Genomic DNA, 23,333 nt, shown 5'->3' on the forward strand with positions numbered 1-23,333 from the left:
ATCCCAAGGAAAAGAGAAGAGAGGCGCAGAGAACTTCTAGAAGTTATGTATTCTCTCTTTCCACAAGTCCATCTTGCATCGGAGTATAAAAAGATGTGCTGATAAGTTCAATACCAATATCAGATTGCAAAACACAATATTTCAGGTATTGAATCCTAACCATTATATGGAATTCCTAAGATGCATCATTTGTGCAGTGAAGTGGATAAGTTCACGTTATTTTATTCTATTCATCAATAAATGTAACTAAGTAGCAAGCTTGATTTATAAGAGCCAAACATCAAAAGTGGAAAACTGCTTTAGTTCTGAACTTTTCATCAATAAATGTAAATAAGGAACATGCTCAAAAAATCAAAGTGAAAAACTATGAATAGGTTTGAAATATGATTCATTGAAACTCAAGATTAACAATACTAGATGTGAATGTGAAAAAATCAAACCCAAACAACGGTGAAAAATTAACCTAAACACATACCAATACAAATAAAGCAAACCCTAAAAGAGCATCAACTTCACAACGTAAACCTATAAAGCTATTCTAAGCTCTCTCGCCTCTGATTCTGCGAGCAAGTTGAATATCCTTAGGCATAATAGTAACTCTCTTAGCATGAATAGCGCAAAGATTCGTATCCTCAAACAAACCAACAAGATAAGCTTCAGCAGCTTCTTGAAGAGCAGAAACAGCACTGCTTTGAAAACGCAGATCCGTTTTGAAATCTTGCGCGATTTCTCTAACCAATCTTTGAAACGGAAGCTTCCTTATGAGAAGCTCAGTGCTCTTCTGATACTTCCTGATCTCTCTCAAAGCGACTGTTCCTGGACGAAATCTGTGTGGCTTCTTCACTCCGCCGGTCGCCGGAGCGGATTTCCGAGCGGCTTTTGTTGCTAGTTGCTTCCGTGGAGCTTTTCCTCCGGTGGATTTGCGTGCGGTTTGTTTTGTACGCGCCATTTCGAACAGATTGTTTGATAGTTACTTTGAAGAGTGATTACAGAGAATGGTTTGTTTGGTAATATATAAGAGGTAGGAGAAGAATGAATAAAATGCGGGAATTGTAAAACTTTTGAGAAGATTTGGGAAGATCGTGATCGTCGATAAGAAGGATATCTACGGTTGAAAGTGTCTGCGGGAAGGTTTTAGGATCGCGATCCGTGGCTTGTGAAACTGCCTAGTACTACAATTATTTTTTTTATTTATTTTTTTACAACGTAGCATTATTTTATTCAAATTGTTTTTAAACTGTTATATATTTTTGGAAAAAAAATTAAAAAGACGGTAACATACTTAGTTTTCTATAGGGGTGGCAAACGGGCATGCCCGCCCCATTTAGGCCCGTCCCGCAAAAGCCCGCAAAAAAACGGGGCGGGGCGGGGCGGTCATAGTTGAGAATGTGGACCTAAAACTTAGACCCGCCCCGCAAAAAAGTGAGGGCGGGGCGGGGAAAGCCCGCGGGCACTACACTATTTAAGCCTAAAAATACAAAAATTTATGTAAATACACGTGCCCGCAAAAGCCCGCGAAAAAAACGGGGCGGGACGGGACGGATACATTTGAGGGTGAGGGCCTAAATCCTTGGCCCGCCCCGCACAAAAGTGCGGGCAAAACGGGCATGCCCCGCGGGCCGAGCTCGTTTTGCCACCCCTAGTTTTCTATAGAGAGAACTTTTTCTAGTCACATTAATATGAGCAGCTTTTGCATAATGGATAAGTTTTTGCATGAAAGTTTGATTAACATGTATATAAGTCTTTTTTAAATTGTTCTTTCGAATATTTATTTATTGGCTAAGGAGTCACTATTGTGAAAGAAAGAGTGGATCGGGTTGAAAAGAGATCTATGAACTATGAATTACGGAGATTTTTAGAAGTTGGCGTGTCACGATGTCTGACATTTGTATGTCACACAAATGTACGTCACGTGTCAGAAAAGTCAAATAAGTGTCAAAAAAGTCAGACAATTGTCATAGTTCGACACATTTTGAACCGATGTCTGATATTTATAACACTCATATAACATGTAGTCTGATAATTCAAACAAGTTTTCTTTTAAAAAAAATTGTTTTTCTTTTACTCAACACATTTATACATTTTCTAGACAAATGTCATGCACGATTAAAAGAGTTTTAAACATATATTAAAGTTATGTTGTCGATGAAGAATTAAAGATATTATTTTTGGTTAAAATATTTTTAACGCTTTTGATTTTTGATGATTAAATGAAACTCAAATATTATGACATATATAGCACTTACGATGTCTTAGGGTTTTTGATATATCAGTGGCTGAGTCTGTGTCGTGTCACGGTGTTCGTGTCGGAGTCTATGTCGTTTCATAGCTTATAAAAGTCTCTTTTGAATGACGAAACTGATTGTTACCAAAGGTCATGATGGATGAGAAGGTTTTTTAGGAAATGTGTCATTCTTAGCGGGAGACGTTAGTCATTAAACTCATTGGAAAGAACGTGAGCTATCATTTGATGAATGATAGGTTTAAGAATATGTGGAAACTTATCAGAGGCTTTGAGATCATGGACGTTGACAATGGTTTCTTTATGGTCAGGTGCGTACTACTCGCAAATAGGGACAAAATTGTGTCAGAAGGCTCGTGGATGTTGTTTGACCATTATTTGGCAGTGACTCGATGGACTTCAGACTTTGAATCTCCTCTCGCAAAGATGGAGAAGACTTTGGTTTGGATTTGATTTTCAGGGCTTAACTTATTGTATTATGATGAAAACGTCCTTCTTGGTTTGGCATCTATTGTGGATACTCTTGTTAAGGAAAATACTAACACTTTGAATGCAGAAAGGGGAAGGTTTGTGAGAATTTGTGTGGAGATTGATTTGACCTTGCTAGTTGTCAGAAAGGTTGATGTTAATGGTCATTGGTGCAACGTCCAGTATGAAGGTCTTCACATTATTTTTTTCCAGTTATGGTTGTTATAGACATCACACTCGTGATTGCAAGAAAACACCATATAATCTGACGCAACCATACATTCCTACAGTAACACAACCAATAGGTCTGCCGGAAAACAATGTTATCCATGAGCAAAGACTTACGAAACTGCATCAGGATGTGGACGATGATAGCGCCAAAATTGTAGCAAAAGAATCTAGAGAATAAATGCAGTTCACGATGATTGGCTGGTGGGATAGAGGAAAAAATGCAACAAAAGAGTGAGTTATGGTCAAGAGGATTTTTTATCCAATAATGCGCCTAGAGATTCAGAGAGTTCTAAATTCAAGGGGATTGATGTTTCCTTAAAAAGAATAAGCACTGACATCAAAACTGGTGGACCAAATCAACTTGATATTGTTTCTAAGAAACAGAGATTTGATAAGAGCCTACTCACCCCATACGTGCGTCAGCTTGCATGTGGAAGGGACCCACGCGCCGAGAACAAGTCTGCCATTTTAGAACCACATCTTTCTATTAGTGAGCATTCGGATAAAATTGGGCAAACTTTTAATACATGCCCAACATAAAAGGGTGTGTGTAGCACATCTAAATACACCTCCATTATGCCCATAGCAAATTTAGATTTAGAGACCATCACAAGATACAATGTTCCACTTTTTGAGCCGACAGTAAATCAAGAAGATGGAAATAACTAATGCGTTATGGATGAGGGTATTACTCAAGAAGAGGAAGTTGTGTGAATTTCCCATTGAATGGGAGTCAGCTACGTAAATTATCTTGTGTCTGGGACTTCTCCATGAACTTGACTAGTTATGTTAGGTTTCAAAGAAGTCATCGTGCTCTCCTGGAATATATGGGGAGCCTATAATAATAAAGATAAAATACGTATGATGGATTTGATTAGAAAACACTCTCCAACATTTTTAATTATTATGGAAACACACATTGATTTTCATAAAACCAAATCCTTATAGGATAGAGCTAGATATATGAGTATTCATTACGTGGATGTGTGTGGTCATTTGAAGGCACTTTGTGTTAAAGCATAATTGTAGTCACGTTGTAACTATCGTGCATGATGTCTTTATAAATACAATCACTATCAAGCTATCATTGGAAACTTCCTATTGGTATGTAACTAAAATTTATGCTAGTCATGTGTACATTTCTCGTATTAACTTGTGGCTCAACCTCATTGACCGGAGGAACATTGTTTATTGTCGTTGGTTTCTGATTGGAGACTTTAACGACATCATTCATCTAATTGAACAAAGATGAGGTAATTTTAATTATTCTAAGGCAATTGTTTTATTGAATGTCATTGATAAATGCAACTTAGTTGAAGTTGACATGACGAGTGGAAAATTCACTTAGAGTGGGCCTTGTGTTGGTAATTAAATGGCCTATCGCAAGATGGATAGAGCCATGCTTGACGTTGTTTGGCGCATGGCTTTCCATGATGCATATGTTGACATGTTGTGTAAATTTCAGTATGATCACAACCTCGTTCTCCTTAGGTGTGGCATTCCTCTTCAAGACCACAAATTACGTACTTTTAGGTTTGAAGTAGCATGGCTCACTCACTCGAAATACTCCAATATAGTCCATACTTCTTAGGAGAAATCCCCATATGGCATTGTAACTTGTCTCCAAAATGTGCAACACGATTCTATCCTTTTCAATAAGGAAATTTTTGGCAATATCAACAAACGGAAGCACGACATAGAGAAAAGATTCATGGGTATCCAACACTCTTTGGAGATAGTAGATTCGTCGAGACTATTTTATCTCCAACAAGAGCTTCAACGGGAGTATGATGAGATCCTTGCACAAGAGGAAATTCATTGGTACCAAAAGGATATATATGATTGGATTTTAAATTGGGAAATCGGAACACCAAATCTTTTCATACCAAGATAGTAATCAGGCGAAAGAGAAATAAAGTCCATGGCCTTCATCTTCCCAATGGTGTTTGGTGCAATGATGATACTATGCTCAGGGTAGAAGCACTAACTTTTTTTAATGTTTTCTTCTACCCTACACCTCATATACTCATCGCTATATGGGTGACTCGACTATGTCTTTGATCTTTACTGAAGAAGCCCAACACTCTTTGACTTAGAAGGTGATGAGGGAGAATTTACTTATGTGTTGAATCAAATGCACCCTTTTAAGGCGTCTGGCCCTGATGGATTCCATGGTATTTTCTTTAAAAAATTTTGACATATAGTTGGAGATGGTGTTGTCCAACTTGTATCAGATGCTTTTGTACATGTAACTTTCACTCCTATCTTTTTTAGACTCTTATCGCATTAATTTTTAAGGTATATTGCCCCCAAAATTTTAAGGAATTCAGGCACATTAGCTTGTGTAACTATATTTACAAGCTTATTACAAATATTAAGGTTAACAAATTGCGTCATTATTTAAATCAAATAGTTGGACCCTTCCAGAGTAGTTTTTGCTTGGTAAAGGGATAACTGATAATGTTATTATCCTCCAAGAAGCAATTCATTTTATGCGCAGATCTAAAAAGAAAAAAATTCTGACATGGTGTTTAAAATAGATCTTGAAAAGGCATATGATCATGTTATTTGGGATTTCTTGGAATTTTGTTTGAAGCGAAACAAGTTTTCTCTCATTACTATAAAGTTGATCATGCACTATGTTGTAAGACCCCAATTTTGTCCCTAAGATCCCTCATGGCATCATATCATTGCCTCAAGGATCATTGTGCACCTTGCCTCCTTCCCTGTGGGTGGGTCATCTTGTGAATGTGGTTCTTGATCACCAAGCATGTCTAGCATTTGTATATCATTGCTTTTCATTTGTTTACTAACCAAAAGTACAAAAATATTGTCATCTAACCTTGTTACTTGCAGATGAAGCAACACTAGGTCAAGACAGTCAAAATCATTCATTGAGCCATAGATGGTGGCCATTCTTGAGAATTTGGGCACCATGATCAGTCATCAAGAGTTCATATGAATTGTAATATCATTTGGAGTCAAGATCTCAAGTGGTAGAGGCTTGAAGTTCATCAGATCATGGCTCAATCAACTGAAACCCTAGCAAAGTCAATTGTGGTCAACTGTGCATAAAATCAGGGATTTGAAGGTGTGAGATGGTTAGAAAGGTCTCATTCATGTCCATACAAGTCTCATTTGACATTTCAAAGATCATCATTGAAGAATGTGAGGTCAGATGAAAAGTTTCCAAAAATAGTAAGTGACCTGTAATTTCCAACTGCCAAAAATGGAAAGGTCTTCTCCTCAACTTTACATCATCAAGAAAGCTTCAAATCAAATTTTGTCCAACATAAAAGTTGAAGATCTTGCTCTCACCTTTCCAAAAAGTCCAAGAACATCCATTTCTCATGTGTGGTTGGCAAGTTATGATCAAATCATTGTCAAGAAATTTTGAACTTCAAAGTGGGATAACTTTCACACCATTTGGCCAAATTGAGTGGGGTTTCTTGCTACAATCTCCATTTGACATGAACTATCATAATCATTCATTACATTTCATCAAAAATCATCATACAAAAAGTGCATTTTTCAAGTGACTTCATTTGAATTTTGGTGGGAAAAAAGGTGATTTTGAAAAGTATGCACAATTTTCACTCCAAACCAATGCCAATTGCCTTAAAACAGGATTTTGGACTTGCTGCAACTGAATTTCGCACTGTTCCATTGACACATGATCATAAGGGTGGTTTTGACATTTTGGCATAACATGCTTATTTCACTTAATCCATTTTCATTTTGCTAATCATGTTTAACTAGTTGGATTAACAGGTGGTATAAAGCACTAATCATAACAGAATTCTACAAGAACAATTCACAATTTCAGATCCAAACTCATTTTCATCTCAAATCCTCTCAAACTTTTTCAACTTTTTTCATCGAATTTCACCATTCCTTTTGCTTGTTCTTATGCTAATCATCATCTGCAGGAAGTATTGAAGATCTGTTGAAGCAAAGATTGGAGAATTCTTGAAGATTTGCAGCTGTTGAAACTTGAGCATTCACATGGCATTTGGAGTTTTCTTCGAATCTGAGCATTGTTGAGCTAAAGTACATCATTCATTCATCTTCCTCTTCATCATTGAGCATCTGTTTTCATAATTGGAGCCTTGAAACACACGAATCAAGTTCTGCATCTTCAAAGAGGTTGGAACTCGATACTCTCAATTCTTGCAATTATCATGTGGTTCTTGTAGATCCTAGCATGTAGATCATTCTGCAATTTAGATCGTGTAATTTCATTAAGTTTTGAGCAAGATATGTGGATTTGAATCTTGGATGCTGAAACTTCTTTGGATCGATTCTTTTGCCATGCGTAGAATTAGGACAAATCAATGCTAGATTAGTGATGTATGATGAATGCTGGTTCGATTGATATAAGTTTCATAAATTTCTGTGACCAAAAGTTCATGATGATGATGAACACGATGAAGATGATGATGAATGCTTAGGTTTCGTTTCCAGATCGTGTGTAGATCTTGCCTGGCCTTTGTTTTGCATGAATTTTCTGTTTGTGAGCCATGCGTCCAATAGCATCATGCCACGCACTTAAGTGAAACACAGCCTTTCACTTAAGTGGCGCCCTATTTGAAAACGCACGCAGTTCGAATCCGGATTCCAGCGTTTCTTCATATTTGCTTTTTGGCATTTATTTTCAATTGTGCTTCCATGTTAACATGCTTCCTTTCACTTTTTTTATTTTTTCCTCATATTAAAAAATCATAACTCTCTCAATAATAATCCAAATCACATGAGATTTTTTCCACCATGATCCTTGCAATGTCTTCTATTTTTTGTTGATTTTTAATGAATTTGTGCACGGCTGGAAAAAATAATTGCCTAGGGTTTGTTCTCACATGTCATTTCTTGCACATAGCTTGCCATTTCATTTGTGAAATCATGATGCTTGATCCAAAATTCTTGAGATTTTACATGCATAATCTAGACTCATTCCTGGTCATTTTGGTATATAGTTTGCTATTTTTGCATTTCTGGATTGTGAGATATGACCTGATCTTTGGAGGTGTGACAATGTATGTCACACCATTTCTTGTCCAACTTGTGGAATTTCTTTGCCATGCCTATTGAACTTGAATTGATCTGGATTTTTGCATGTTGATACTTATGGATGTTAAGTTTGCTTGTGATTTTTCCTGGAATTTTTGAGTGCATTTTCTATTTGTTTGAGAATTTTCCCTCTGTTTGACCAATTGTGGACCTTTTGTGAGTCATGATCTTATATGATTTGTGAAATCCTTGGTGTTTATTGGATGGACTTGAAATTTGGCATGTGTATTATAGACATCTTTAAGTTTGCCATGGCTTTGGTTTCATTCATTTATCATGTTTGGTTCCTGTTTTATGCTTGCTTGAAGTTGATGCTTGATTTGGTGCCTTGTATGAGCTTGTTTGAACATGCTTTGACTTAGGGATTTTTATTTCAATACTTCCACTTATCCAAATGCAATTATTTTTGGTGTGTTGCTCATTGAATGTGTTCTGTTTAGGCATGATTTTTCTTGGAATTTATTGAGCCATTTTGGTATTGATATGCTTGTGTTCATTCTGTTTGCTCCAATGTGATTCCAATGTGCTTACTTTGACATGTTTTGCTTTGTGAAATGGATTTGGTGCATAGTTTTGACATGAGACCAATTGGACTTTGTTCTTATTTGATTAATCTTGACTTTGATCAACTTTCATGTTCTGTTTTGGTTTATTGCTCCTCCTTTGACCCTAGGCTTTGTCCTAGTGGTCTACTTCTCATGTTTGAGTTGGTTTTTAGGTTGAAGAAGCAATTGCCTTAAGGAGATTAATTCAAGTTGATTGAGTTTGGTTTACTTGATTGTTATGGACTAACTTGTTTTATTTTGTAGGATGCCTCTAGCTCATTTGATTTGAGTTTGTGCTTTGCACATGTGATTGATTGTGCTGACTGTTGGTTCTTATCTTGTCTGTTTTGACTTTGTGATTGGTATACTGATTATATTTGATTGATTTCAGGTACATTAGTTGCTATAGTTCCTTTGTGAACTTGATTTTGCTTTGCTTTATAGCATTAGCATTGAGGTATAACATCTTCTTCTTCATGTAGTCTGGAAGACCTGGCTTGTTACTTAGCCAGACACCTGTCTGAAGTCCTCCCTAAGAGGCAATGTTTGTGATTGTTTATCTTTGTCCCCAAGCAGGAAAAGTCCTTTGAATAAGGCAATTGGTAGATAGAAGAGATGTGTAGTCCATCTCCTACTATTCTGTGTGTCTTCCCTTTGCTCACATTACATGTTGTAGCATTGTGGATCTTAACCCAAGATCTATCGAGTCATTAACTTGTGGAGAGAGTTCCAACTTTCTGAACTCCCACACCTTCTGATATTCAATGCTCTCCCTGACCAGGGATAAGAGTGATGAGGCACACCCCTCATATCCTTTCATCTGCTTCACCTTAACTCTCAATGTTAAGGTTAAGCGCACCACTTACCCCATTCCAGTTGACTTTAAAGTCTAACCCTTGCTTGAGCCTGATTGCTTGGTTATAGTGTGTGCTAAATGACTTTGTTTGATTCATATGTACATATTTGCTTGCATACCTTGGTGCATTTATCATCATTAATGGTTCATTATTGCATGATCATCATTTCATATCTTTGTGACTTGTTTGAGTTTGCCCATTGAGGAATTAACTATAAGTCCATTCATTGGCCGTTGTTCCTATGATTTGGAAGGGATTGAGTGTAAGACCATTTCATTGGCCACTTATGTCCTCTTTGCTTAGTGCTTGTATCTTGTTTGTTGTATGTGATGATACAATTATAAGTCCATGTTGTTGGCCTTTGTACTCCTATGATCATCCTTTGGAGGTTGGTATAAGTCCAGATAGATTGGCATCTGACATCCATCTTTTTGTTTGATTGTTGTCTGTGAGGATGCAATTATAAGTCCATGTTGTTGGCATTTGTACTCCCATGATCATCTGTTGGAGATTAGAGTAAGCCCAGATAGATTGGCATTTGACATCCATGTTTTATTTTGTTGAGTGACATTGGAGTAAGCCCATTTATTGGATTCCGGTATCATTGTTTTGTTTTAGGAGACTGGTGTAAATCCATTTATTGGTATCCGGTATCCGCCTTTGTTTGTGAGATTGGTATAAGTCCATTGATGGCATCCGGTATCACCTTTCCTTTATTTTGCTTACTTGCTTTGTTGCGTCATTCCAAAGGAAACACTTGAATCATCTTCTATATGATTTCAAGAGGTGAACTTCTAGGAAGTTTTACACTCCTTCATCCATATCCTTTTGTTTCAAAACCCCTTTTCACTTGTTGATTTTAAAACTTGTAAATACATGTTGTGCAAACATTCTCATCTCTTTTCAAATTAGAAACCTGGACCCTAAGTCCTTGACTTTTCAAACTCCATTTCATAACACTTCTTTTTGAATTGAATCTTAATCATACTTTGACCATATTTTGTGAATACTCCTAATCAATTAACTTCACCCATTCAATTGTTTCGTGGCTTGGTCCATTGTTGATATGTTTTCATACATTAGCCATAGGTTTCAATTACCATAGTGGTTGATGTAAATCTTACCTTATCCTTAGTGAGTTGATTGTAAGCCTTCCATACTTATTATAGGGTTAACCCCTCACTAGTATGTTGAAGCCGTCCTCGCATGGTGGATTGTTGATTCAGGTTGAGTTTTCTCCCATTGGTAATGAAAAGCTTTAGTGCTCTTGTTTTAAAATGAACTCACTAATTTTTGGAAATCTTTTAGCCGAACTACGGCGTTTTGATCCTTACCTTTCATGGAAGGTACCTAGGCCACGGGTTCATCCGTTCAAACACAAAAATAATAAAATTGTACATTCTTTTCTCATCATCCCATTCATGTTTGCACAATATGTCATAAACAAATAAACATTTTCATTCAACAAGTGTGAAAAGGGCTCCCTAGGAGTACCTAGGACGTTTTGGGTGCCTAACACCTTCCCATTGCGTAATTTACCCCTTACCCAGATTCTCCGATCTTTTCATTAGTTTTCTATGTGTAAAACTTCTTAGGCTTTTGTTCGCTTTTTAGCCAATCCTTTGGATAAATAAAAGTGCGGTGGCGACTCGATTTCTTTGTATACTTTGCTTATGGTTTAATCAATAAATCATATAGCGACGAATACACCGCTACAGAAAAGTGGCGACTCTGCTGGGGAACAGAGGTTAGACCTTCCCTGGTGGTATTGCCTACTTTTGACCCTTGTTGTATGATATTTGTTTATGTGTTATTTGACATATTTTTGTACAATTTGGGATAACTGTATTGATTGTAATGTTTGAATTGCTTGATATACAATTGTTGTTTGCTTGGTGATCTCTGTGAGATGAGTTCTATACCCGAACTCGAGTGCACTCTAGGGTAGGAGAATGGCATAGTCTTGTTGACTGGTGTGGAGTATTCCTTAGCCAATTGATTTGCGAGTCCATTCACTTGGTGGAGGTCATGTTGGATTAATAATGTCACACAAGTTATTTGTGGTTAGGCATTATTCTTTCAATCATGTGCCTTAGAAGCCAAGGACCGTAGTTTACCAAGCCCATCTTGGCCTATTTTTAGGACGTAGTGCGGAGGTCGTTCAGATGTCAGATCTGATGCGATTGTTACGCGATACTACACTCATAAGAGTCTCTCTTGAGAATATTTTTGGAATACGAGTATTTGTTCCTCCGATAATATCTGAAAGATGGGACGATGATTATGGGAACCTCTGATAGAACATGTCTGGCAGGTTTAAACCCTAGTACACTCCCTTTGGGTGGTTCTTAACCGAGAATCCATGCTCGTGACTCTCAGCAAACCCGTGATTCATGGTTGAGTCGTTCAAACATCGTTAATATCAATGGAACTTGGGCGTTGATAAGGTGTAAACCTAAATCCACCAAAATGGATGATTGATATTAAGGATGATTGAGCCGGTTCATGTACCGTTAATATCAATGGAACTTGGGTGTTGATAAGGTGAAAACCTAAATCCACCAAAATGGATGATTGATATTAGGGATACAATGAGCTTTCCCATGACCTTTGTTTGGTGTGACTTGCTTGATCCTTGAGTGTGATTGTTGCATTCATGCATTCATGCATTCATCTGCATTCATGTCATCAGAAAAAGAGAAAATTTTCAAGGAACTTAAAAGGGTTTATTTGCAAAATTTTCAGACATGGATAGACCAAAAAGGCATACAAAGAAGTACAACTTTAGACAACCTGATGTGAAAGAGTTAAGGAATCTGACATCTTATGTATTAGATCCCTTGGGTTTCAAAGCTCGCTATGGGAAGCTTCTGCCTCTGCTGACTACTCAGGTTGATGAGGGACTGATGAGTACCCTGGCTCAGTTTTATGATCCTCTGTACCACTGCTTCTCTTTTCCGGACTTCCAGTTGCTGCCTACTTTGGAGGAGTATTCTCACCTTATTGGGATCCCGATTCTGGATCAGGTGTCGTTCAGTGGCCTAGAGAGTATCCCGACTGCTCGAGAGATTGCAAGCTTGTTGCACATAGATGAAGAGTTGATTAAAGCTAATCTGACTACCAAAGGCGGAATTCAGGGTTTTCCTTCCGAGTTCCTCATAGCTCAAGCTACCTTTTATGGGAAGGCCAAGAGTGAGGATGCCTTTGAGGCTTTATTTGTGTTGCTCATCTATGGGTTGGTACTATTCCCCAACATCGACAAATTTGTGGACATGAACGCCATTAGGATCTTCTCAGTTCTTAATCCCGTTCCGACTCTGTTGGGTGATACCTATGTCTCTTTGCATCTGAGGAATGCAAAGGGTTGAGGAGTTATCGTATGCTGTTTGCCTTTGCTGTACAAGTGGTTTATTTCGCACTTGCCGCAGACAGTTGCTTTCAAGGAGAACAAGGGATGTCTACGGTGGTCCCAGAGACTTATGTCTCTCACTAATGATGACATCTCTTGGTATGATCGCGTGTATGATACAGTGCATATTATTGATTATTGTGGTGAATTCCCTAATGTGCCTCTTCTTGGTACATGTGGTGGGATCAGCTACAATCCTATACTAGCACGTCGTCAGCTTGGGTTCCCCCTAAAGGATAAACCTCATAACATTCTGTTAGAAGGTGTATTCTTTCAGGAGGGTAAAGATCCCCAAGGCCTGAAAGCCAGATTTGTCCGCGCTTGGCGCAAGATCTGCAAAAAGAGTATGAACGAGTTGGGTCTAAAGAATTGCATTGCTTTGGAGCCATATACTTCTTGGGTCAGACAGAGAGCTGTCGTATACTTGATGCCGTACGACCATCCGAGACCTACACCGTTGGATGTGGTTGGGCCTTCAACCCTCCCTACCCAACGTGTAGAGGAGTTGAGAGAAGAAGACATTTCACGTGCCTGGATCCGTGAAAGAGAGGAATTGCTGCAGCAGATCAAAGAGAAGGACGCTCTGATTGAGTTTATCGAGCATCGGGTGATCGACGATCCGAACGACACTTGGACTTCTCTGCTCCCTCAGTCTTCCAAGTTCTGGAAGAGGAAGTATGATTAGCTTGCTAAGGAGAAGGCGGATATGGAAGCAGCCTATGAGAGAGAGATCAAGAAGCTGTGTGCCTCTCGTCTTCCAGCATCCCGAGCTTCTAGGGATCCATAGGATGTTGTTTTCCTTTTCTCTTTGTAATGACAAAAAATGCTGTACTTCTTTGTCTTGAATATATCGAATGAGATATTTTCCATATGAAATCAAAATGCTTTAAATATTCAAGAAATTGCAAATAATGCCCTAAAGGTTCCTTGAAAATAAACAAAGCATCTGCACAAGCATTTCATGCATCATTCCGCATAAGCAGGTACCTTGTTTCTGGTCTTCTTGTCCTAACTCTGTGCTCTTCATTTATTTTGAGACAAGCTGACTCACCGGTATTATACTCGAGCCAATTCTGCAAGAGTTATGGATAAGCTAGAGCAAGAGAACCGTGAGTTGAAAGAAGAGGTCGCCAGACTTGGTGCTTTGATGGAGCAACTTCTTGCTGCCCGGAATCAACCTGCTCAACCGCCTGCAACTCCTGTTCAGAGGACGGTCATTTTTGAGATTGTAGCTCCGACAGTGCCTGCTGCCAGTGCTCACTTTGTGCCCAATGCTATGCCAGTCGGGTTCCCTTGGGGAATGCCTCCAGGTTTCATGCCTGATATTCCTGCCCCAACTTTTTCTCATATGCCGGCATCTAGCCCGGTCTCTGTTGTTGCTCCTCCTGTCGTGCATACCATGCCTAGGGTAGACGACACCATCTATCATTCCGAGCCGTCTGAAGGTCCGGATGTTAATGAAAAGATGGACGCTATGAATGACCAATTCCTTGAGCTGAGAAAGGAACTGAAGACCCTCAGAGGGAAGGATTTGTTCGGCAAGTCTGCTGCCGAGTTGTGTTTGGTTCCCAGTGTCAAGATTCCGATCAAATTCAAAGTGCCTGACTTTGAAAAATATAAAGGGAACACCTGCCCTCTTGCTCACCTGGTCATGTACGCCAGGAAAATGTCTACCCAAACTGATAATGATCAGCTTTTGATCCATTATTTTCAAGACAGTCTGTCCGGTGCTGCACTCAGATGGTACATGAGTTTGGACAGTGCTAATATCCGATCCTTCAACGATCTTGGCGAAGCCTTCGTCAAGCAGTACAAATACAATGTTGATATGGCTCCTGACCGTGATCAGCTCAGGGCCATGTCTCAGAAGGATAAGGAGACATTTAAGGAGTACGCCCAGAGGTGGCGAGAGCTGGCAGCTCAGATTACTCCCCCGCTGGAAGAGAAAGAGATGACTAAGATCTTTTTGAAGACTTTTAGTTCTTTTTATTACGAGCGGATGGTAGCAAGCGCTCCCTCTGATTTCACCGAAATGGTGAACATGGGGATGCGTCTCGAGGAAGGGGTCCGTGAAGGACGATTGGCAAAGGATGAGAGCTCTTCTTCTAAACGGTATGAGGCGTTTAAGAAGAAGGATGGGGAGGCACATGCCGTGCAATCCCATGTTAAGCCTAGAAGACCCTCTGTTCAGAGGAAGCCAGCACGGCGTAACAATAATCAGCACCAGGTGGCTCATATAGCACCTGTCTTCAAAGACAATTCTCAGCAATATCAACACCAGCAGCAATATCAACAGCCTCAGTATCAGCAACAGCAGCGTCCACAGCAACAGGCTTACCAGCCTTGTGGCAGTACCACCAACCAAGCTAACTTGAGTTATGATAGGAAGAAGATCAGCTTCGATCCAATTCCTATGTCATATGCAGAGCTTTATCCTTCCTTGTTGGAAAGGAAGTTGGTTACACCCTGGGATCCTCCTGCTATTCCTGCAAATCCTCAATGGTGGTATAAACCAGACCAACACTGCGTTTATCATTCCGGTGCTCCGGGTCATAACATTGAAAACTGCTACCCACTGAAGACTAAGGTTCAAGACCTTATGAGATGTGGAATTCTGAGCTTTGAAGATTCAGGCCCGAATGTTACCAAGAACCCATTGCCCGCGCATGGGAAATCTGTTAATATGGTCCAGGGGTGCCCTGGGAAGTACAAGGTCAAATATGTAAGCCATATTAGACAATCATTGGTCGAATTACATCGGTTGCTGTGTCAGTACAGCCACATGGAGCATGACCACGACAAATGCCGCATCTGCTCTGTGAACTGTCTGGGTTGCAATCAGGTACGAAGAGAACTTCAAGAGTTGCTGGATGAGGGTACCATTGAGATTCTGCAAAATCGCAATGTTGATGAAGATGAACCGGAGGTGAATGTTATTTCACCGGTGTTCAAATTACCCGAGCCTGTTGTTATTCGTTATGATAGCATCAAGCCGAAGGTCTCTCCGTCATTAGTCATCAAGCCTGCAGGCCCTGTGCCTTATTCTTCCGACAGAGTTGTGCCATTCAGATACAATCCCGTTGCTGTGCAAGATGGGGTAGAAGTGCCTTTGCCTTCAACGACCGTAACCAACATTGCTGATATGAGCGGGTTGACCCATAGTGGTCGCGTGTTTTCTGCACCCCCCAAGGCTCCTGTTGTTTCTGATACCGTTGAACGTCCTGTTGGGACAGCTGTGAATATTCAGAATCCAGCACTTGATGTTGCCAAACCCTCCTCTGTACAAAAGACTCCTGCTTCTTCTGTTGGCCCGAGTGGCATTATGAATGAAGAATCTGATGAGATGCTAAGGCTCATCAAAAAGAGTGAGTACAATGTTGTAGACCAACTTCTACAAACGCCATCCAAGATTTCCGTTCTATCTCTGCTGTTGAATTCAGAACCCCATAGGGAGGCTCTGCAGAAAGTCTTGGATCTGGCGTATGTTGATCATGACGTCACTGTTGAACAGTTTGACAGTATAGTTGCAAACATCACTGCTTGCAACACTTTGCGTTTTTGTGACGCTGATCTCCCTGAGGAGGGAAGAGATCACAACATGGCTTTACATATTTCCATGAATTGCAAATCTGATGCCATGTCCAACGTGCTGGTGGACACTGGCTCATCTCTGAATGTATTGCCAAAATCCACACTCTCCAAATTGTCATATCAGGGGCCTCCCATGAGGCAGAGTGGTGTTGTTGTGAAGGCATTTGATGGGTCGCGTAAGACTGTGATTGGAGAAGTTGATCTCCCAATCAAGATTGGACCTAGTGATTTTCAAGTTACCTTCCAGGTAATGGATATCCACCCATCATACAGCTGTCTCCTTGGCAGACCATGGATTCACGAGGCTGGCACCGTGACATCCACCCTACACCAGAAGCTGAAATTTGTCAAGAACAAGAAACTGGTTGTGGTAGGGGGAGAAAAGGCTCTCCTGGTTAGCCACTTGTCTTCTTTCTCATATATTGACGCTGAGGATGAAGTTGGAACGCCGTTCCAAGCTTTATCTATTGATGAACCAATTGAGAAGAAGTCTCCTTCATTTGCTTCCTACCGTGATGCAAAGTTGGCCATTGAATGTGGTGCAGTTGCTGGTTTGGGGAAGATGATTGAGCTGGAAGACAATAGATCCCGGGCTGGCATTGGTTATTCCTCTGGGGCATATAATGAGCAAGGTTTGTTCAAAAGTGGAGGTTTCATCCATGATGATCAACCTGAGGAAGAGACTGCTGCTATCTTAGAAGAGGACGCAGAAGATATGAACAATTTCGTCATTCCTGGTGGTGTCTGCCACAATTGGGTCGCTGTAGATGTTCCTACAGTCATCCATAGATCAGAGTAATTTTTCACTTTGTTTAAAACCCTTCTCCCATGCCAAAAGGAGAAGTGATGACATTATTGGCAAAGCATATATATAATGATGTTTTCATTCAATTAATGCATTGTTAAACACTTGTTTTTCCATTTGTTTTCACTTTTTGCTTTTTGCATGAAATCAGTGATCACAAAAAACCCATAAAAACAAGAATAAAAGCAATCATTTTTCATCTGCATAATGATTTGCTTGTTTAAATTCTAAAGTTTTTCATTAACCAAAATCATTATGCAGGTTGATTCTAAAACCCATTGAACATAATGATCCAATGCCATCTCCCAATTTTGAATTCCCTGTATTCGAGGCAGAGGAAGATGATGTTGAAGAGATTCCTGATGAAATTACCCGTCTCCTTGAGCACGAGAAGAAGATCATTCAGCCGCACCTTGAAGATCTGGAAACAGTCAACTTGGGGTCTGAGGATTGTGTTCGTATGGTGAAGATTGGGGCACTTCTTGAAGAGTCTGTCAAGAAGAGGTTGATCAGTTTGCTACGAGAATATTCAGATATCTTCGCTTGGTCGTATGAAGACATGCCGGGTTTAGATACAGATATTGTGCAACATTTCCTGCCTTTGAAGCCTGAGTGCGTGCCTGTGAAGCAGAAGCTCAGAAGAACTCATCCAGATATGGCAGTGAAGATCAAAGAGGAAGTTCAGAAGCAAATTGATGCGGGGTTTCTGGTGACTTCTACATATCCTCAATGGGTGGCCAATATTGTGCCTGTGCCTAAGAAGGACGGAAAAGTCCGTATGTGTGTTGATTACAGAGATTTGAATAAAGCTAGTCCGAAAGATGATTTCCCTCTACCACACATTGATATGTTGGTAGACAATACAGCTAAATTCAAAGTCTTTTTGCTTATGGACGGATTTTCCGGATATAATCAAATCAAAATGGCACCCGAAGATATGGAGAAGACAACATTCATCACACCTTGGGGAACATTCTGTTATCGAGTGATGCCCTTCGGTTTGAAGAACGCCGGAGCCACGTATCAACGAGCTATGACTACCTTGTTTCATGATATGATGCACAAGGAGATAGAGGTCTATGTTGATGATATGATTGCTAAGTCCCGAACGAAAGTTGAGCATATTGAGCATTTGTTGAAGCTTTTTCAGCATCTGAGGAAGTTTAGACTTCGTCTGAATCCGAACAAATGTACATTTGGAGTCCGTTCCGGCAAGTTGTTGGGTTTTGTTGTCAGCGAGAGAGGTATTGAGGTTCATCCTGCAAAGGTCAAAGCAATACAAGAAATGCCTGCACCCAAAACTGAGAAGCAAGTCTGAGGTTTCCTTGGCCGCTTGAACTATATTTCCAGGTTTATATCCCACATGACTGCCACATGTGCGCCGATATTGAAGCTCCTCCTGAAAGACCAGTCTCATGATTGGACCGAAGATTGCCAGAAAGCTTTCGACAGTATCAAAGAATATCTGTCTGAACCTCCGATCTTGTCTCCGCCTATGGAAGGAAGACCTCTGATTATGTATCTGACTGTTCTTGAAGACTCGATGGGTTGTGTCCTCGGTCAGCAAGATGAATCAGAGAAGAAAGAATCTGCTATCTACTACCTCAGTAAGAAGTTTACTGATTGTGAGTCTCGGTACTCTATGCTTGAGAAGACGTGTTGTGCTTTGGCTTGGGCTGCTAAGCGTTTGCGCCAATACATGATAAATCATACAACTTGGTTGATATCTAGAATGGATCCAATTAAGTATATCTTCGAGAAGCCTGCTTTAACCGGGAGGATTGCCCGTTGGCAGATGCTGTTGTCTGAGTATGATATCGAGTATCGAGCTCAGAAAGCTATCAAAGGTAGTATCTTGGCTGACCATTTAGCGCACCAGCCGATTGAAGATCATCAGTCAGTTCAGTACGACTTCCCGGATGAGGAGATTCTGTATTTGAAAATGAAAGATTGTGATGAGCCTACACTTGATGAAGGTCCGGAACCTGGTTCCAGATGGACGATGGTGTTTGATGGCGCTGTAAATCAGTATGGAAATGGAATTGGGGCAGTAATCATTACTCCTCATGGCACGCATATTCCGCTTACATCAAGGCTAACTTTCAAATGCACAAATAATATGGCTGAGTATGAGGCCTGTATTATGGGACTAGAGGAATGCATTGATTTGAGAATCAAGCACCTTGATGTATATGGTGATTCGGCTCTGGTTGTCAATCAGATCAAGGGTGAATGGGAGACGAATCAGCCAGGTCTCATTCCGTATAGAGATTATGTAAGAAGGATTTCGACTTTCTTCACAGAAGTTGACTTTCATCATATTCCTCGAGAGGATAATCGGATGGCAGATGCTCTTGCTACGCTCGCTTCGATGATTGTTGTGAAATATTGGAATGAAGTGCCCAATATTGTCGTGATGCGCTTGGATAAACCAGCTCACGTGTTTGCAGTTGAGGAAGTGAATGATGACAAGCCTTGGTATTTTGATATCAAGAATTTCCTCCAGAACCAGGTCTACCCGCCAGGGGCATCGGTGAAAGATAGGAAAACTTTGAGAAGGTTGTCAGGCAGTTTCTACCTCAGTGGTGAAGTGCTATACAAGAGAAATCTTGACATGGTCTTGCTCAGATGCGTGGATAGACACGAAGCAAACCTGTTGATGACTGAGGTCCATGAGGGTTCATTTGGTACTCATTCCAATGGACATGTCATGGCTAGAAAGATGTTGAGAGCAGGCTACTATTGGCTGACAATGGAGTCTGACTGCTGCAAGTATGTGAAGAAGTGTCATAAGTGTCAGATTTATGCGGATAAGATTCATATTCCTCTGACACTTCTGAATGTGATTTCATCACCATGACCTTTCTCCATGTGGGGAATTGATATGATCGGCATGATTGAACCGAAGGCGTCCAATGGACACAGGTTTATTCTCGTAGCAATTGATTACTTCACCAAATGGGTTGAAGCCGCTTCGTATGCGAATGTGACCAGGCAGGTGGTTGTGAAGTTTATCAAGAACCAGCTGATTTGCCGTTATGGTGTGCCAGGTAAGATCATTACTGATAATGGATCTAATCTGAATAATAAGATGATGGATGATTTGTGCGCTGAATTCAAGATTGCACACCATAATTCCTCTCCCTACAGACCCAAGATGAATGGGGTTGTTAAAGCTGCTAATAAGAATATCAAGAAGATTATCCAGAAGATGACTGTCACGTACAAAGATTGGCATGAGATGCTGCCATTTGCTTTGCATGGATATCGTACATCTGTACGCACTTCAACAGGGGCAACCCCTTTCTCTCTTGTTTACGGCATGGAAGTTGTTCTCCCAGTAGAGGTGGAGATCCCATCAATGAGAGTCTTGATGGAAGCCAAGTTGACTTATGCTGAATGGATTCAGAGTCGTTATGACCAGCTGAATTTGATTGAAGAGAAGCGATTGACTGCCATGTGTCATGGTCAGTTATATCAGCAGAGAATGAAGAAAGCATTCGATAAGAAGGTCAAGCCTCGTGTGTTCCGAGAAGGTGACCTCGTGCTCAAGAAAGTCTTGTCTTTCGCGCCCGATTCCAGGGGCAAGTGGACTCCAAACTACGAGGGTCCATATGTTGTTAAGAGAGCCTTTTCAGGCAGAGCTTTGATGCTTACGACAATGGATGGGGAGGATTTCACTCGTCCTGTGAATTCAGATGCAGTCAAGAAATACTTTGCCTAAAAAAAAGGTATATGCAAATGAAAAACAGAATAGCTCGCTAAGTTGAAAACTCGGAAGGGCGGCTTAGGCAAAAATGAGCGTCTCGGTGGAGAACCCGCAAGGGTGATCCAGGCAAAAATTAGAGACTTGAGAAAAAAAAGTATATTTGTATCCCGCTAGATTGAGTACCTCACCCCGAGGCAATCTAGGCAAAAATTAGGGATTTGGCAAGTAACTGCTGTCGCATTACGCGAAAAACTGGCGGGAAAAGAAGAAACAACAGAGCCGCCACCGTGCGTTATTTATCCCAAAAGAGGGAAAGGAAACGCTCAGAGTAAACCTAGGAAAGAACATGGTCTCGCGACCAAAGAGAATGGGTTCGGGAGTCGGTTATGCGAAGGGAAGGTATTAGCACCCCTACGCATCCGTCGTACTCGACGGGATCCACGCACAAAAGGAAGGAAAAATTGGTTGCTAAACACTGCTCAAACTCACACACACTGGCTGAAAAGAGACAAAAGAAGCTGACTGAAACTGACTCGGCAGGATATCGTATCCTGGGCCTACTTAGTCTATCAGGCATAGACATCAGAGTCGAAGTAGTTCGGACTGGGGAAACGACACATGCTCGCTAGGATATCGTATCCTATGCATACGTATCTCCTCGGATGAGAGAAGAATCAGAGCATTCGTAGCTCGGCTGACACGCACACAAACAAACAAGACACACACAGGCAAACGTGGAGCCCGAATGCCAATCACTGGACTTACATCAGCATCCGAACCAAAACACACCCACACTGGAACCCGAATGCCACTCGATGGTCTTACATCAGCTTCCAAGCACACAACAACACAACAAGTTAATAGGGAGTCGGGGACTCGAGCCTATAACTGTCAAGCACACACTCAAACAAACAGACAACAGATTGCTAAGGAGTCAAGCACTCGAGCCTAGCAACTGTCAAACGACACACACAAGAAGAAAAAAGGGCGCCCGGAGAGATCAGCTCAATCTCCCGCCTACATACTTCATCTGGTATGAAGATCAGGGCGATGTAGTTCCCCTACGCAGGGAAAAAGGACTAGCCTAACCAGATAACAGAGGGAGACACAACACTAGGGAGACTACGACTCGAGCCTAGATGTTGTCATGCAAAGTCGTCCCTAAGTTAAGGTTTCTAGCTAACTTGCACAGGAAGCAAGCCTATCCTAAACATGACTTGCACAGGAAGCAAGCCACAACTAACCTAACTTGCACAGGAAGCAAGGGTCTCGATTGCAACTAGGGAAAGAGAAAGGGGAGGTCTCAATCGCAACGAGGGCGAGAGAAAAGAATTAGCGTTAGTGGTTAGTCAAACTCGACAAGACATCGCATCTCGTGCCTACGTATCTCATCTGAACATGAGAATCAGAGTTGCCGTAGTTCGGCCAAACTATTACTGTTGGTTTGTGTTTTTTAAGTGGACAACGTCACTGCGCAATCTACCTGATGCTCGACCTTTGGAGACTTACTCATCTGTAGTAGAAGGAGTTAACGTATCCTTAAGAGGGGATGATGTTTGTTTGTGTTTTAAGAAAGCCAAGCAAGAAAGGAAGTCCTATACGAAGGAACCGTGCTACCTTAATTGACATGCAAACGAGACTACGCGGAGTCTAACAAACCTAGGGGATACGATCACACCACACAAACACATACAGCATAAAGTAAACACACCAACAAGGGGGCTCAAACATGGGTTAGGTTTTAGTCGAGGGGTCACATCAACCTCAACAAACAAACCTCTGGAACTGGGTAAGTGTGCTCTTAACCTTGACATTGAGAGCCAAGGTGAAGCAGATGAAAGGAGATGAGGGGTGTGCCTCATTGCTCTTATCCCTGGTCAGGGAGAGCATTTGACAAGAATGTGTGGGTTCAGAAAGTGGGAACCCTTCTACACATTTGATACTGACTCAACTGTGCAATTGCACAAGATCTTGGGTTTTTATCTGTAATGCATCAACACAGTGGTGTGAGCAAAACAGAAGACACACTGAATAGCAGGGGATAGGTTGCTTATCCCTTGGTTCTGCCAATTGCCTCTTCACTTAGGAGGTCTTTGACTCTGTACAAGGACAAATTAAACATACACAAACATTGCCTCTTAAGGAGGACTCCAGACAGTTGCCTGGCCAAGTAACAGGCCAGGTCTTCCAGACTACATGAAGAAAAAGGAATTATACCTCAAGCAAGTTGCTAAATAGCAAAGCAAAGCAAGTTCAAAGAACTTAAGCAACTAATGGTACCTGAAATGGTCAAACAGATCAGTACACAGTTCAACAGTCAAAGCAAAAGGAAAAGAATCAACAGTCAACACAGAGGGACCAATGTGCAAAGCACAAGACTCAAATCATATGAGTCAAGCCACCTACAAA

The 23,333-nt window shown here is 40.8% G+C and overlaps 1 protein-coding gene across 1 annotated transcript; it reads right to left on the reverse strand.

Moving 5' to 3' along the window:
* Positions 1-357: 357 nt before the first annotated feature.
* On the reverse strand, positions 358-1,018 carry LOC127108476 (histone H3.2). Its single transcript, XM_051045947.1, has one exon. The coding sequence runs from the start codon at positions 947-949 to the stop codon at positions 539-541; it is 411 nt and encodes a 136-aa protein (XP_050901904.1). The 5' UTR covers positions 950-1,018; the 3' UTR covers positions 358-538.
* Between the last annotated feature and the right edge of the window lie 22,315 nt (positions 1,019-23,333).

This window comes from Lathyrus oleraceus, chromosome 7 (assembly GCF_024323335.1).
Source record: "Lathyrus oleraceus cultivar Zhongwan6 chromosome 7, CAAS_Psat_ZW6_1.0, whole genome shotgun sequence".
In the NCBI taxonomy this organism is placed as follows: domain Eukaryota; kingdom Viridiplantae; phylum Streptophyta; class Magnoliopsida; order Fabales; family Fabaceae; genus Lathyrus; species Lathyrus oleraceus.